Source organism: Acanthochromis polyacanthus, chromosome 10 (genome assembly GCF_021347895.1).
Source record: "Acanthochromis polyacanthus isolate Apoly-LR-REF ecotype Palm Island chromosome 10, KAUST_Apoly_ChrSc, whole genome shotgun sequence".
NCBI lineage: Eukaryota > Metazoa > Chordata > Actinopteri > Pomacentridae > Acanthochromis > Acanthochromis polyacanthus.
In genome coordinates this window covers 28,387,330-28,404,810 of record NC_067122.1, presented here as the reverse complement: position 1 = coordinate 28,404,810, position 17,481 = coordinate 28,387,330, and the positions used below count along the sequence as shown (strand labels likewise).

At 38.9% G+C, this 17,481-nt stretch overlaps 1 protein-coding gene across 2 annotated transcripts; it reads right to left on the bottom strand.

Annotated features, from left to right (window-relative positions):
• Positions 1 to 1,273: 1,273 nt before the first annotated feature.
• On the bottom strand, positions 1,274 to 15,301 carry cnot7 (CCR4-NOT transcription complex, subunit 7). Of its 2 annotated transcripts, XM_022221822.2 has the most exons (7): positions 15,152 to 15,301; positions 13,416 to 13,539; positions 13,133 to 13,326; positions 9,851 to 10,012; positions 4,421 to 4,565; positions 4,165 to 4,275; positions 1,274 to 1,523 (listed from the first exon to the last, which is right to left on the bottom strand). In XM_022221822.2, exons 2-7 carry the CDS (start codon positions 13,530 to 13,532, stop codon positions 1,392 to 1,394), a joined length of 861 nt encoding a protein of 286 aa, XP_022077514.1. In that variant the 5' UTR covers positions 13,533 to 13,539; positions 15,152 to 15,301; the 3' UTR covers positions 1,274 to 1,391. The 2 variants fall into 2 exon arrangements, with proteins under 2 accessions (XP_022077514.1, XP_022077515.1); XM_022221823.2 differs by lacking the exons at positions 13,133 to 13,326; positions 15,152 to 15,301 and having other exon boundaries at positions 13,416 to 13,537.
• Between the last annotated feature and the right edge of the window lie 2,180 nt (positions 15,302 to 17,481).

The window sequence follows — 17,481 nt, the reverse complement described above, 5'->3', positions numbered from 1 at the left end:
AGAGAGAGAGAGAGCGTTTTCAGCTTCTGTTGCAGAGGAATAAAGTGGCGGCCCTACACTTTAACACAAACCTATGCAAGTTCAGGATTCTATTCAACAACACAGCATTTATTCAAATGTTTTAGTACATGCGGCTGTTCTACGCAGCATGAGTGAACTGGAAGGCAAAAAAAAAATAGCACAAAAGTGTCATTCAAAGGCCAGAACTACAAGTGAACTCAAATAGAAACGTGTTAAAAAGCAACGTTATTGTATCCGATGAGTAAAAGCTTCTTCTTGTTGTATTACAACACTAAAACTCTACAAAACCTTCATTTTTAATTAAAACTGAAAATTTACTCTCAGCTTAGAGGAACCGCAGACCGTCCTACAGCTAACGAGAGTCGGTTTTGCTAAATTATTTTTAATTTTTCGAGAGGTGATGCATCTGTTCATGTGTGCTTGTGTCAGTGACTACGTTTACATGCACAAACGAGCAGCATTCCTCCAATGACAACCACTTGTATGCATCTAGGTGCATACGAATAATATCTTTATATGTGACAATTCTGAACATTGTCATAAATGCAGACAGAAAAATAACAGGAAATAAACGGCGTTCACTGGCTTCAGCATCTCATCCAAAAGCAGAATGCACCAGTTTGATAGTTAAAGGCTTCTCACAGTGGGACTGGAGCGTATTCAGGTCATTAGAAACACTACAGGAACAAACGAAAAACAACCTCAGGATCCGAGTACACGCACACACACTCCCTTTACTCGTTATCAGGCAGGAAATCCTGGCACGATCGTGTGGGTTCTTAGTGTTGAACAGGGCGACTATGTAAAGTCAGATAACCAGCACAATAAATTAAAAGTTTAAAAGATAAGAATGCAGCTGATATTAAGGCTGAGCGTGGTGAGAGCAGCTGTTGACATTTACATGTTCACAATGTAAAAATGGGAACGTAGAGAAGGCAACAAAGAGGAGAGACACCAGAAACATTTTCAGCTTTCCATATAAAATCAGGTTAGAGCTTTAAAGTGCAAAACATTTCTACAGAACACTTTTTAGGAAAACTAAAATCCCATCTTCTCAAGCATGTTAAGTTTTAGCTGAACCGACCACACCGTCTATCGCTGCCTTGGAGGAATAAAACACTAAACTCACACACATGCTGCTGCCACACATGTGAGGACAGCTGGGGTTTCTTTTTTTTTTCACCGTCATATTCAGTCGTCTAAGGTGAGCAGAGCCTATGAGAAACAGCTTGCTAAACGATGCATATGTATGTTGTTTTTTTTTTCCTTTTGTTCTTCCATTATTATGGTCATCCAGTTGTCGGAGTTTGGCGTCACGGCCGCACTGACTGTGGATGTGAACTGCATGATGGGAGAGTTTCAGAGTGACGTCACGACTGCTGCTTGTTAGCCTCCTCCTCGTAAGCGTTTCCCGTTCCGTTCTGGACGTAGGCCGAGCCCGAGCCGAGCCCGTACAAGTGGCCACAGTACTTTGCATCGTCAATATGGTCCTCGAAGAACATCTGTGTGGAGAATTGGACACATTTTCATATATTATACTATGAAATGCATCACGATCATCTTTAACGCTCTGAATCCCAAAACCAAGCTGCAGGTTTGAATGGCATATTAACAGGAGAAAATAATCCCAGACATTTGCTGTTTAGAAGAGACAGAAGCTGTATAAAAAAAAATATCCATTGGATTTTCAACTTTCCAACAGTCCTTGAACTACTCATGTGGGACATGCAGCTCTGTTGAGAAAATTAACCACAATCTAAAATGTGATTCTTCATCAAAATCACTTTATTCTGGATGTCTTCCTTATGAATTTACCAGGAAAAGAAACCTTTTGTACAAACCAGAATCTGTAAAAACAAAACTTATTAGCTTTAATATTTTTATTTATCAATTTATTTTATTATTTTTTAAATTATTTGCTCCTTAGAAAAAACTCTTCAGGCATTAGCGACTCAGCTGTGACCAATTCAGAGACTTTTCAGCTGAACTGCAGGCTGTGTTTACACGGAGCCAACAGGACATTAAGTACAGAAACCAATTCAAAATGTAAGCAGTAAAGTAGCAACAGTTTAGCACTATTTGCTTCCAACATTAAAAACGCCTGTGGACACTTGGAAAAATGTTGCACATGCTGATTCCAGGGTTCCTTTTAAATTTTTGTTAAATAAATATGCAAAGAAATTCAACTTTCATTTTTCTTTCTCTAGAATATGTGGTATTAAAACTTTGCTACACTGTGCAAAGACTTTTCTGAGTTTGATCTCCTTCATGCAGCTGATGTGTTGTTTCCATCCAGGTGCAGGACAGCGAGAAAAAAAATGTGACAGGAGCAAAGAAGCACCCAGAATGTGCTTGGGCTTCAGAGGTTTAAAACAGATTTGCAATGATTAGCCGATTAATAAAAACCAAAAACGCAAGTAATCTGTAAATATTTAAATTTGCTATTTTAGTAATGTTTTGTTGGAAAAAAATAATCTAAATACTTTCTGGTCCTCAAATGTAAAGATTTACGTCTTTTCTTTGTCTTATCTGACAGTAAACTAAATATCTACAAACAAACCTTTGAACAAAACCAGCAATATCAAAAATCCCTTCAGGATGTGGGAAATTAGAAGTGACATTTTGAAGGTTCAGTGATTAAAGGTGAAGTATCCGAGTCTAATCCAATACACTCTTTGTCAGATTCAGTAAGTATCTCTTCACGGTCCGCTAGCTATCTGTTCTGTGTGTGAGCTAAAAAAAAAAGAAAAAAAAACTGGTGTACACAGCCCTGGTTCTGTAAATGTGAAACAAAATGAGGTTCAGGCTGATGCCATTATTCCAGTGTATCCTGTGCATGCTTGAGGTCATGGACGTTTGTGTTCAGGATAGGGAGAAAAAGAGGGGACGACTAAACTGGCACATTACAAGTATCTTCATAACTATGCTAAGCTAACAGTTAATCTCCCGAATTGCAGAATCCATCTTTCAACATCCCAATGTTAAAAGTTTTAGCTCTTAGATGTGTTTACAAATGAATGCTTTTGACTCCATTATCATGAGAAATGAAGCCACTGCTGTGTTGATTCTCTTTGTGAATGCTTAAATTATGCTATGAATTGATTTGCACAGATGTTGCAGGTTTTTAAAGCCTCATATTAATATCAATGTGATTTTGTTGTTGGATATTTAAAAAAGGAGAGTGCTAAAAAAAATAATTCAACTTGTATTTGAAAATGTGAATTTGCTTTTGTTTGATGCAATAAAATGGAAGAATCTGCGCTTCCGCACGCTTTTTAAAAAAAATGTTCTTTCTATGTTCCCTACACACTTGGACTATCCCACTGTGGGTATAACACTGTAAATTTACCCACTAATAAAGGCTTCTATTACCTTATCTTAAAAATAATCAACAAATCAATCAAGGAAACCCACATCCAACCTGTGAAATTCTGGAAATCACACAGATGTGTTGCTATTTTTACTCTGCCAAGGAACGTGGCAGAGTTATGTGATGATTCTTCGTACGTTTGTTTGTCTGTTTGCAAAGTTACTCCGAAACCGACAAACGGATTTGGATGAAATTTTCAGGGAAGGTCAGAAATGACACAAGGACCAAGAGATTAAATTTTGGCAGTGATGCAGCTCATAGTCTGGATCCACAGATTTGTTAAAGATTTCTGTATCATTGCGAGATAGTGGCACAGCATCACTGTAACCATGACAACAAGTGAACACTACATCAGCTGCCTGCTGATGATCACATGATTGTGATCCTACTACAAATCCACCGCTGTGGACTAATAGGGACTTATCCACTGGAAATGACACAAAAAACCCATCTGATTAAATTGTGGGGGTGTTTCTGAGTTACATCAATTCCTGGCGCCGCTACTTGTTTAGGTCACGTGATTCAGTATCCGTCCATAATGTACACATACATAACACACACCTGTGCTCAGCGCAAGGTCTTTTTGTTTGTGGGTAAATCTATAAAAAATGGACACATTCTATGTTGTCATGATTTTTGCCACAAATTTTTTCAAGATTTCATCCATCGGAAATGATACGTTTGAGCAGCCCTGTCAGAGTACTGCGCTCTCTGAGTGCTTTTCTTGTTGATTCAGTGAGATTCAAGGCTTTTTCTCTACTCTCTTCTCCTACCTCTCTCATCTTGAAGAAAGCCATGCCTGTGAGTAAAGAGTCCGAGCCGGCCTGATGCTGTGGTCCAATCCTCTCCAGCTCCAGCTGCTCAGCTACTTCCTGCAGCCCGCCCTGAAAACAAAACACCGTCTGTCACTGGAGATCAATGCTTGTAGTTGAAGCAAAACCTCACAACAGATCCCAACAGTGATCAAGGCGTTATATGGATAAAGCAGCAGAGCCTCTTTGCTTCTTGCTGTAACATTTATCAAAGCACCTTCAGGTTTTTACAGCTCTTCATGAGGTACTTGACATCGTAAATGACAGGGAAGTACAAGCGTAGAATCTCAAAGAAGTCCACCTCCTCCTCAGGAAGGTTAGCGTTGGATAGAATCTTGATCAGGTATCCAAAGTCGTAGCCGCTGCAAAACACAAACACACACGTTTTAACAGCCTTTTCAAAGAGCACACAGCAGCGGTGGGTGTCAAAAGATTTCCTCATATTCAGTCAGGACAGAAAGATAATCAAATATAGGCTGGAGTTTAGTGCCATAGTTTGTCACCATGTTCAGCATATACTGTAAGTTTACTAAGCATAGAAAGCCAAATAGCTACATAAAGTCACTGCCAAAAAAAAGACCATGTGATGCTGAGAGCTGATTTTGCAACCAGTATGGATGAACTGAAAAAGATGAGAAAGACAATATCCCATAAAATAAACACTGAATTCATTAAAAAAAGATATTTAATAAAAAAAGATGCAATAAAAATACCAAGAACATGAATGATAAAGACATTAAAACCTCTTTATATAAGTGTGTTCTAATTATTTAAACAGACGACACTTTGGTGACAAACTTAAGCTTTATTTCAGTTCCAAAGTCCGCTTGTTTTTAGCCTCAGTTTGTCATGAAGACACAGCAGGAAATAAAAACGTTCATCAGCAGATTGTAGAAGATTTTAGGGACACAGACACAAGGGACAAATTTATTAGCAAATGTTATTCTTCCTTTGATATTTATTTGTTTCAGCATGTTTGAGGCTAAATGATTATAGCTCTGCATAAAATCTTATGTCTCGTTTCAACATGATGGAATAAAAACACTTTCCACAATCTCATTATTGAAAGACTACAGACAGAAGAATATCTGTGTTAATATGCAGCCATGACTGTACTTAAAATAAAAAACTATTTGTTTTCAGACTCATGGCACTGATTATATGAAGAGATTGGATTAAGCTGCTATATATATTGCGCACAGTATAGTGTGTGATGAGGAAACCACCTAAAGCTACCCTCACATACGGTTTCCTGCAGCATACATTAAACTACTTAATGTACGAATTCAAAAGTTTTGTACTTTTTAATTCACGTTTCTACAAGTTATTTAGATTTTTTTTGTCTTATTATTCCTTCATTTCAAAGGGCGGGATGGCTTTGAAAACAGGTAAAAGTTAGAATCAACCACAAATAAAACACTTCATTTCCTAGGAGCACCGTGTCGAATTCAACAGACACAAAAGCCTCGAGGCACAAGAGACAGTTCTAAGTACTCTATGGACTGACTATGCTGTGCAAACAAAGTACATATAAGAAACTCTCAATAAACCTCACAAGAAGAACATAAGCTATGACTAATTAAATATATTTTTTATATATGAATCTATATATTTGGTAAATCTAATAAATACATTTGCTGATAGTACCATTAGATTTACTACTTCATCATATTAATGCGACTCAAACTTTAACCATCACAGTCCATGCTGGGAAATGAACTGTCTGTGAACTGTATCAACTCAAGATTGTTTATTCTTGTGTCTAACACCAATTTTGGCATACCGTAGAACAGATTTAGTATTAGGACGTACTAAATCTACACTGAATTTCCCTTCAGGGATGAATAAAGTAATTCTATTCTATTCTAAAATCTGACATACTACACAGTAGGGTTGTACGGATATTGTAAGACAGCCTCAGTCAGTGAAGAAGGAAAGCACTCTACTATACTAATGTCTATTACATTCAATCAAAATGTAACACAGTACTATGGCTGAAAAATTACATTAATATTATAACAACTGTGATTATGATTTTGGTTTCCAATAATTACATGAACATGAGGGGGGTGGCCTGGGGTGGCCGGGGCCACCCCTGAAATCTCATTGGCCACCCCTGCGGCCACCCCAGATCTGATAGGTAGTTGGTCACATGGGCGTAACGGACGCGGGGTACGCATGGGACATGTCCCCCGCACTTTCCACATCTGTCCCCTCTGTCCCCCCGCACTTTTTTCAGCCGTTACAACAGCTAAACCCGTTATTAGCATCCAGTAACGTGTTTTCCAGAGCCGTCTTTGAATGCACCATGAGCACATGCTAATGCAGGTGTTCCACAGGAGACGTGCTGCTGTGCTGAGCTGTGCTGAACGTGCGTCTGGAGTAATGTTTAGCAAACCAGCCAGAGCCAGCAAGAAGCAAAAAACTTTACACAGTTCTTTCCAAACAAACCGTGTAAGTTGTGTGACCTTGTTGGATACAAACAATGTTAGACTTGTTAGCTAAATGATGACAAGGTAAAACGTGGCAATATATCAATATGTTAAGCTAGTTAATAATTTAAATGTGGTTGCCTCTGTTACATTACTGCTAATTAGTTTATTCTTGGAATAAACCCAGTCCTCTTTCATTTCTGGGCAGAAGATGTGCTCACAATTGCTCTCCATGTATTTAAGTCTTTTGGTCCCAAACGAGGCGAGTCAGGGAGGAGAAAAAAGAATAGGCTATCTATGGTATAAAAGTGGTTAAATTTACAACTATTTTTACTGCTTCTCTTTCAAATTCTATGTCAGAATTTTGATTTTCGGATTTTTTAATGATTATTTCCATAACAAAGAGCAGAGTCAGGCAGGAGATGGACCAGAGGCGGCGGCCAGCAGTAATGTGACCATGCAGGGTCTGCAGAGATGAAAAAAATATATAAGTGGCTGAGAAAAAAATATGTATCTATGGGTTAAAGTGATTTTGAGGTTAAATTCCACTGCAAGTTTTACTCTTCCTAATGCTATTTCAGAATTTTTCTTACCACATTTTTTATGTTTATTGCCATAACAGAAAGAGCAGAGTCAGGGAGGAGATGGATCAGAGGCCAGCAGCAGGGACAAGGATGTAGGGTCTTTACAGGTAAGGAGAGATTATAACTTCCTGAAAATAAGATATCTATTGCAGGGAGAAACCAGGCAGTACTGATCATTTCATGTTCAGTGTTTGGCACCTTTGGCTACTCGTCCAGTAGATGTTCAAGGGACATTGTTGTCAACTCAACTAGAGTTTGGCCACTAAAACTTTAGATTTTATAGTTTAAAGTTTTATACTTTATAGTTTAAAGAACTAGCCTAGTTGGTCCCCTGGTATTGCACTGTGGCTGTTAGGGATTGTGTGGTTCTTTAGCCACTAAGGACGGTGCAATTAAATGTAAGCGAATGATAAATCGCTCTGAAAAATTTGTCCCCCTCACTTCTGAGATGGTGGTTACGCCCATGGTTGGTCAAGTTCATCAACACGAGAAACAAGAGAAATTCTGTCAATCAATGATAGAAACGTCACACGTGTAGCTACTATACAAGGTGCTCAGATATTTTTTTACAATGCTGGTTTTGCCACTCAACACTTAGATGCCGGACTTCTGTTCAGCCTATGGATGCTCTAATGAGCGCTGTAAGGAAACAAGAGCTCGTGGGATTACTTTTCACATGTAAGATGTATGTAAGGAATAATATATTGTTAGCAGGTTGTCATAGCTAGAGTGAAATAAACGCCAAGAAGACGGATAGAACCCCTCAGCTCCATGTCTGGCTTCTACCCATGATCTAACCAGCTCTCTACATCATCCTGTGTATTACACAGCTGCTTACCGGTGAAATAACTAATCTGAGACAATTTTTTGTTTAAAATTCGATGTTATGAATCTAGCGTTCCTAGCAACTTACTGCAGTAATTGGTACAAGATGGCGCTTCAGTTAGTAAAGCAACAATACAGGTGACACAGTTGATGAGCTGATGACTGATGATGTTATTCTACAGGATGAGTTGAGAGCAGTTGAATTTTGCTAATCTAATCTAATTTGTGAAGAGATGAGGACTTTAATCCAAGGAAATGGCTCTTAGAAAATTTGTACCCTATCCTGAACATATTTTACTGATTTAGAGTAGTTAAAATAACCAGATATAATTGAGGACTGTAATAATGGGAAATGGAATTTAAAAATAAACCAGAATAGACACCTTTATTCAACACTTATGAGACAGGAAATCATGGGAGAAAGAGGGGATGTCACATGCAGCAAAGTACTGGGATTTGAACTGTGGTCGGCTGCGTACATGACATTAAACTCCGCTATGCCATAGCCACCCCACACTAGCTTTGTGTCCCATCAAGGCCACCCCGGCAAAAAAGTCCCGGATACGCCACTGCCTAGAAGTACTTCTGGTATGGAGTAAAAGTCTGCTCAAAGAACAGAGCCCATGTAGATAAAAATCACTTTTTCAACTTGGGTAAATCTGACCTGAGAACTCCTCGTTTCACTGTTTTCTAACTAATTTTTGCCCCTCAACTGTCCGAGCCACTGTGCTGTAGCTGCCTGCATGTGAGGTGTTTAAGGAACACTGGTAAACTGTAGTGCCTATTGATAAGTAAATGTTCAGCAAGTGAGAAGCTTATGGTGTACACAGTTTAGAAGAATGATGTGTCTGACAACCTCAAGGAATAAGATTGGTCCCAAAATTATATATTTTCAGTAGGGCTGGGCACATGAACATGTGAACGGGGCACGATAATGTGTGCTTTCATAAGTCCATGAAAGCACACATTAAACTCACTTTACTGCTGATTCTAAACATATTTAAAGGATAGTTTAACTGGAATCAAAGCTGATAATTCTTTGGAGTGGACTGTTTTTTGAGTGATTACAGGCAGGTAAACCTGGAATATTTCACATTTCTGCATTAAAATGTTGAAAAATTGGCTCAAGTAGTGTTTTATTTTATTTAATCAGGTACATGAAGCTTCTCAACTCATTTACTGATTGTTGTTATTTTTCTTCTTTAATACACATATATATTAGGGCTGTGTTAACATGTTAATGTGCCCAGCCCTAATTTTTATATATTCATCTTTCTGTCTAAAATCTGCTGCTTCTGTAGACATTCAGTCTTTCTCTTGAAATTCTCAGGGAATCAGTGAAAGTGAAAGCTAAATACTGGAGCTATGTCGAAAATTCATTTCTCCATCACTCACATATATGAAATTACATATGGAAACAGACCCCAGGTTGAAAAAAAAACGAAGTTCCCCTTTAATGCCCCGCTTTAGTGTGCCCAGCCCTAATTTTCAGATTAAAATATTTCACAAACATCAAGTTTGAAGTCATTGACAATCTTTACATCAATTCAAAACTAGGTTATGCAAAGATAATTACTTATTAACATGCAAGGTGGACTGATAGTTGTGGCTATGCAGTACCACAATAAAAGTGGAGGGTGAACAAATCATGTGGTGGCTGAGAAAGTCTGACATCAGAGTTAAACACTGCAAGAGACGCTACGACTGACAATAAATATCACTGCACAGCCATGTTCAGTACAGCTGCCAGAATTACAACATAACTGAGTGCATATAAAATAACTTCTGATTGCTAAAGCAGGATACCTGTGAAAAGACAGCCACTTGACGCCATCGCAGAGCACCACTCCTGAAGTCATCAGCAGCTCTGCAAAGTAAAGTGTCTCTATGCCTTCATCCTCGTGCTTTTTGAACTGGATGCCTGAAGTGGTCAGGAGCTCAATGGAGTCTTGTGCATACATATCTTCTCTGATGGGAGAGACAAACACAAAAAGCACACTGTTATTATTTGGGCCTCAAGGGACAATGAAGTTGATAAGGGATCGGCAACGATGATAAAAAATAGTCTGAAATTTGCAGCTGTGCCTGACATAGTGTTCTAGCAGCGCAAAGAATTTTCAATCCACATCTGAAACAACAATATGCAATTTTACACCATGATGTGAGTAAAAACTGTGCAGAAACTCATCAGTTTTTGGAACTATATGTGCAGCTAATCGCTCATCTGTGTATTCTTTAAGCAAACTGAGATCCTTAGCTTGAATGGCCTGGTTCAAACAGTACAGACTGTAACTATTTAGACAGATACCCATGTGTGTTCATCAGGCTCTGTAATTCAGCACATTCAACTGAAATAAGATATTAAAAACTGTATTAAAGTGCTAAGCCTCAGCTTTAAATTTAGTAGAGAGAATTCCTTACAGTGTCTAAACTGCAATAGTTGTAATAAAGACATGAAAACTATCAGAGGTGTCAAAGGTAGTTCTTTGACAAAATCAATTGTTTGGATCACTCTAAAAAATAGATGAAAACCAGGAAATGGCAAAACCTGGCAGATTGAGGGGCAGACTGAAGTCTTGTTGATCAGCAGAAAAAAAGATTTGCATGATAAAGAGAAAAAAAAAGCTGTCTATGGTGTCACAGCCAGTCAAGAATGTTCTCCAGGATTTAGGCGAACACGTTTCCAAGTCAACAATCAAAAGAGGACTTCATGACTATAATCTCAGAGGATTCACCACAAGATGCAAACCACTGGGATGCCTCAGAAGCACTGGGCTGGGTTCGCAAAAACATATAAAAAGTAGGAACATAGCCTGCTGTAACAGTTCTATGGACTGATGAACCTCCAAAGAGGAAACTGCAGAAAAAAACAAATCTGCTTATCTGTCAAACATGGCGGATGGGTTGAGATTTAGACATGTAAAGCTGCCAGTAGAACTAACACACTGGTATATATGACATGTTTCACTGTGGAGAATACAGAAACATACATAAGTATTCTATGTGCTCACATTCAGCCAAATACATCAAAACAAGACAACACCAATATATGACCAAAACAAGCAAATTTTATATAAAAACAACCATACCTTGAAACCTACCGGACTCTCTCAAATCAGCCAATTTTTGTAAAATAACTGTAGAATATTTAATAAATCTATGAAAAATTTACCTTCATACTATTAAAATTTTCAGTTAGTGGCCCTTTAAGTACACAGAAAATGTGTAAAAATTTGTTATTTTTCCATCATTTCTGAGCAGTCATAACTTCATGAGTTCAGGAGAGGAAATGTATTTTTAAGAATGAAAATCACACGAGTTTTGTTAAAAACTGCAACCAATTTACAACCACTCTTGTATCACAATCTAAAGCCAAAACCTTGCTTTTGTTCAGCATGATTTTTTCCATAAACAACTTTTAGCATCAGTATGATTGGATATACTACAGTTTAAACAAGAAAAGGACTCAGAGAGTGCAGTACTCTGCCTAAGCTGCTCAGTCGTATCATTTCCTCGATAAGTCTATAGTGGAGAATTGTAATCATGTGATCGTCAGCAGGCAGCTGATGCAGTGTTCACTTGTTGTCATAGTTACAGTGACACCGTGCTGCTATCTCGCAATGATACAGAAATCTTTAACAAATCCGAAGATCCAGACTATAAGCCGTATCACTGCCAAAATCTAATCAGATGGTCGTGTCTGGGTATTTCTGACCTTTCCTGAAAATTTCACCCCAAAGCCATTAGTCTGCTTTTGAATAATGTTGTGCAAAGAAAGACAAACACACGCCAATCGTCACATAACTCTGCTGTGTTCCTTGGTGGAGTAACAACAAAACTACACCAGTTTAATGTCTATGACATAGTCATAGAAACCAGTATTGTCTCACTCAGTGTGTTATCCGTTGTCTGATGGTTCACTGCAGAAAGCTTGCATTTTGTGCAATCCTTCAAGTGTCAAAACAAGCAAATGAAAAGTTTCATTTTTACCGGCATGCTCACAAAGTCTCATATTCTAGTCATGAGTCCATCTGAGTCCAAATAAATTTCTACTATCATCATATTTTAACACAAGCTTCTACTCAGTGACAATTACTACTTCATCATTTTTCTGGCTCTGCAGAAATGACATGTTGCATACTAAGACGACACATCATCACCGCTGTTAATCTGACAACAATCAAACCCACAGAATAAGAACCGAACACGAGAGTAGAATCAGAGTCTGAAAGGCTCTCAAACACCACAAGCTCCAAACTTGTTCGATCAGTGTGTGATTTATCCACACAATTAAAACAACATGTGAACATCAGAGGATTTTCCTCTATTTCACATCCAGAAACTACATCCATAACTGTCAAAATATACCTGGTTTCAACAGAGCTCAGTGGAAATTGTCATCTGGCTATCTCCTGTATTTTTGAAGCGACTCACCCGTATGTACTTCAAGGGTCTGTAACTCTGAAAATATTTACAGTATGAAGGTAAAGGTTCGCCTGGCTCCGTTAAATAGGATAAAGTTATTGTAAACAGAAAATCAGCTGATTCTCAGGGGAACAGGTGGGAAACACTGATTCATTTTCATGGTAGGACCCAGGAGCTCTCAGAAGTGAAGAGGTCCGTTATCTCAACGGATCATCAGCTGATCTCACTCTGCTTGAGCTGCTTTCTACTTCCTAAAGTCCAAACTAAAGACCCAATACCAAGGAAGAGCTAACGGTGGCTGCGGTGAGAGCATCAGCAGTGAGGATACAGTCAGTGTCTGCTGATATCTGTGGGTCAAAGACTTCAGGCAGTCATTTACTGCGGAGGACTTTATTAAACTGTATTTACGCGCATCTGTCTGGCTGCTTTTGAGCACCAAAACTTTGGACACTGTGTTAAAAGGGTAATGTCTCTTTATTTCTTTAATTTCAAACAAATGTGCTGTGACAGACCCTGAAGACCACAAAAAATGTAACCGTCCAAATGCCTACAGTCTGATCTGTATAATCATGGTTGCTATATATATGATATATTTAAATACATTCCATGGATGTACCGGAATGCCATATGAGGAAAAAACAAACAGACGGGCAGCAATCTTACGTGAGGTTAAACTTAAAATTGAACTGCCATGTTGACGTCCCCGGAGGATATTCCCCTTGTTCGTTCATAAATGTGAGGCCCAGCTGTATAATCTTGAGCAAATCCACATTGCAGCGCAGTAACTGGTACTGATAGTCAGCGTTGCTTCTGAACTCTCCGATCGGTCTGGCTACAACACCTGGAAACTCTGTGTCCTGCAAGAAGACGACTCATTACGAACAATGGACAACGGGTGGATCAAACAGAAGCGTGGGATGAGGTGAAGATGGCGCCAGTGACTCACCATAGCAATGTAGTTGTATTTTCGAATGACATGTCGGATCCTCTTCAGCTCGTCCTCCAGGTTGTTGGCCCAAACCTCACATATTCTTTGGCTGTGATCCACAGTAGCTGCGGGCATAGTGCCACTTAACGAGACAGAAAAACAGAAAGAAACACTTTAAGAAAACATCTGGAAATCAAGAAGGTCTTCTGATGGACAGCTGTCCTGTTATAGGTCACCATATTATACTGAGGAAGCAGGACAAAGACATTTTAACACCCGATCCCCAGATATCCACGAATTATGTGGCTGCCAACATATTAAGTTATACTTTTGCGTGCTGGGGATGAACCTGCTTTGGTTATCAAATCACACCTCAGTCTCAACACAGAGGACTCTAATTTAATCCCAGAGCTTAGTTTCAGCAGAGGCAATTCATGTTAGCTGTTTATGTAAGCACAGATACACAGTGGAAGAGCAGTTATCTACTTAAAAGCTACTGTCATACAAGTTGTTGTGACAGCTCAGACTTTTCCATGCACAGTAAATAATGTCCACGTCTATAAAGATGGATTTGTTAGGAGTCCAGCATGTTTGGCCTGAACCTGGTCATAACAACCACAGTGAATGCATAGTCCTGACAGTGAAGCACAGAGGTGGGAGTCCTGTCTCAGGTCACCACATGACATTGAGGATGCAGGAGTGGAAAAGATGAAGCTGCTTTGGGCGTCACATCACAGCAAAGTATCAACACTGATTATGCTTTGTCACACCAGAGCTGTTTGTGTTCAGTTTCAGCTAAGCTCATTCACATTAGCCTTTAATCAAAACGCAAACACACAGCGGCGGAGTGGTTATCTACTTCAAGACTTGCAGTAGCTGACTGCTCTTCATAACCAGCTTCTTCAGTAGCATTCTGTTATCAGTGGAAAGCAAGAGCTCCTTTGACAGCTCAGACTTTACCATACACAATAAATAATGTCCACTTCTATGGATGGCATCCAACAAAAACACCCTTGCTTGTTCTTCGGTACAAAACTGCAAGAGTTAACTTTGCCAAAGAAAATGAGAAGAAGCCTGATGAAGTTTGGGTCCAGCGTGTTTGACATGAACCTGTCATCACTACCACAGTGAATGAATAGTCCTGACAGTGAAACAAGGAGGTGGGAGTCCTACTGCAGGCCACTTTATTATATTGAGAAGGCAGAACGAAGACATTTTGACACCTGATCCTCCAGATATACAAAAATTGTTGACAAATTATGTGTCCACCAACATAATAAGTTAAACTTTGAATGCTGGGGGTGAATCTGCTTTGAGAATCAAACGCCGGTCAGAACAGTGAGGATGCTAATTCAAGTCCAGAATGATGTGGTTTCAGGTTCAGCAGACATCATTCCCATTAGCTGCCTATATAACCGCAAACGCACAGTGGAGGAGCGGTTATGTGGTGAAGACGTGCAGCAGCTGACTGCTCTTTAACATTAGCTCCACTGTGCTAGCTAGGTTACCTGGAGCAGCTGCAGGTTACAGCCGGAGCAGCGCTGAACACAGGCAGGAGAAGCACCCTTCGAGGCTGTCTACACCTTCAACACACCTGTCATGTGGACACTGAGCTCCATGGATGAATAAAAGAGTGTGCAGAACAAGAAAAAGACGAGAAAGCAGCAGCGCACACACAGACACTCGCACACATACATACATACATACGGCGTCACTTTGGTGCCGCAAAGGTGAATGGAGCTCCGTTAACTTACCGGTCCCCAAACTGGGCGCTGTGTTTTCACCGTGTGCTATCTGAAAACCGGTAATTTGTCCTGCGTTAACGTGCCGGGGCTTTTCCGCTAACTTTTTAAATAGTTTATATTCAGTATCGTATTGATGTCAACCCACGGCTGCCATCATAGCTGAGCCTACATCACGACGTCATCACGTAAAACGGAACGTCATGTGCGTAGACACGTAGCCATCCATACGTCCTATTTGTTGAATAACTTCAAACAGAAATAAATTTATATTACATCTTTTTTCCCTTTTTATTCAATACTTCTATTTTGAATTTTCAATTGATTTTTATTTGTATTTTTTTACTTGTATGTACTTTGTTATTTTTTTTAAAAAAACATCTCAGATATTCTCTATGTTAGGTGATTCAGGTATTAATAACTTCATCATTTCTAAACGGACAAAGTATTTCCTCTTTTGAACATCCATCCTCTATACACCGCTTTATCCTCATTAGGGTCGCGGGGGGAGCTGGAACAGTCAAACACAAATACCTTGGGAATATTATTGTGAAAATGCAAGCCCCAAATGTAAACTAATGCAACAAAATACACCTGTGATCACTAAAACCTAACTGAACACAAATTTTCAATAGCTGCATTCTATCTAAATTGACAAGTTCTATTAAAAATACAGGTCCTGCAGGCACAAATTTAATGAAACAAAATGCACCTGAATTACATTGAATGCATGACTGAGTTACATTGCCATGCAACTTGAATCCATTAGAAAATCACTGGGGTATTTTAAAGAGGTAGGAAAAGCAAAACAAACCCTACAGCAAAGACAAGTGGAAAAAACCTATGTGACAAATGGTAGCACATCGCTAGAAGTTGGTGTCCACCATTCTGAGGTGGATTGAGTTTGTCATTCAAAATAAAGATGCACTGAGTTCCTACTCTAAGGCCTGAAAGCTCAATATAGTAAAACTAAACTATTAGTTTTTAATAGGACATCAGAGCAAATATTAATGCTTTAATGCAATTACTGTGAGGTGATTCAGTTTTGAATCATTTGACTTTTAAGTGCACAGGGATGTACTCACCTCTGCTATACTATATATGTCCTAAATATTTCTACAATTAAAAAAATAAATTGACAGATTGGAAAGGAAAGGGGTTCAATTTCCATTCTATGTTTAAAAAGGCTTACAGACACAATCGTCAGATGAGATTCTGCAGTTTTGATCAACTAGGTTCCTTGTTCCCCATTAGCTTTCCTAATTTTATCAGTCACACTGTCAATCCTGTCTATAATAATTAGTTTGTTCTTGTAGTTTTGTGTCTTAATGAGCATTTTGTTTATCAGTAATACACTTTGGAAAGACTGAGGTGACAGTCAAAAAAAGTAGTGATTATTTTTAACCTCAAAGTAGAATTGTCTTTGCTTGCAAGAAATCCCTGAAAACAGACAACTGGATGAGCCACAGAGCAGAACTGTGGGTGTCAGCAGAGCTTTAGGATCTGGCTCATGGCCAGTACAGCTGGGCAGATGTTCAGGAACAACAGGGATTGGAGCTCTGATCTCTAAAATTAGGGACAGTTTCTGCTGCCATTGACTGAACCTGAGAGACAACGTATTAATGCTCTGGCGGAGAGCTGCCAGAGCAGATCACAGATGAAAAGTACTTTTGTTGTTTGCAAATTAGGTCGATGTTCAGATTTTAATTGTAAAAGAAGTGAGGCACAGCTGGATTTGAACCAGACAGTTGTGAACATTAAATAAATGTGTCTGTCAAGAATGTCAGCATATTAATAAGTCAGTAGGAGTTACTGTCTGGTGAAGGAAAACTGTTGGACTGAATACACAAAAGGTAGATTTTGATATTTAAAGTGAGTGTACACATGAAAGGATAACAGCATTTTCTTTAGAAATAAAGCTAATTTATGTCTCTTTAAAATAGTTTGGGGGTCGCTTCGAAAAGTCCATATTTTTGAAATAAAAACTTTTCTTTTTCAATGAAGATAACATTAAACTAATCAGAAATCCAGTCTAGACATTGTTAATGTGGTAAATGACTATTCTAGCTGGAAACGACTGATTTTTAATGGAATATCTCCATAGGGACACAGAGGAACATTTCCAGCAACCATCACTTCTGTGTTCTAATGCTACATTGTGTTAGCTAATGGTGTTGAAAGGCTAATTGATGATTCGAAAACCCTTGTGCTGTTATGTTAGCACATGGATAAAAGTGTGAGTTTTCATGGAAAACATGAAATTGTCTGGGAGACCCCAAACTTTTGAACAGTAGTGTAAGTATGCCCATCCGTGCCCAAAAGTCTGCAGGAAATCTTCAAAA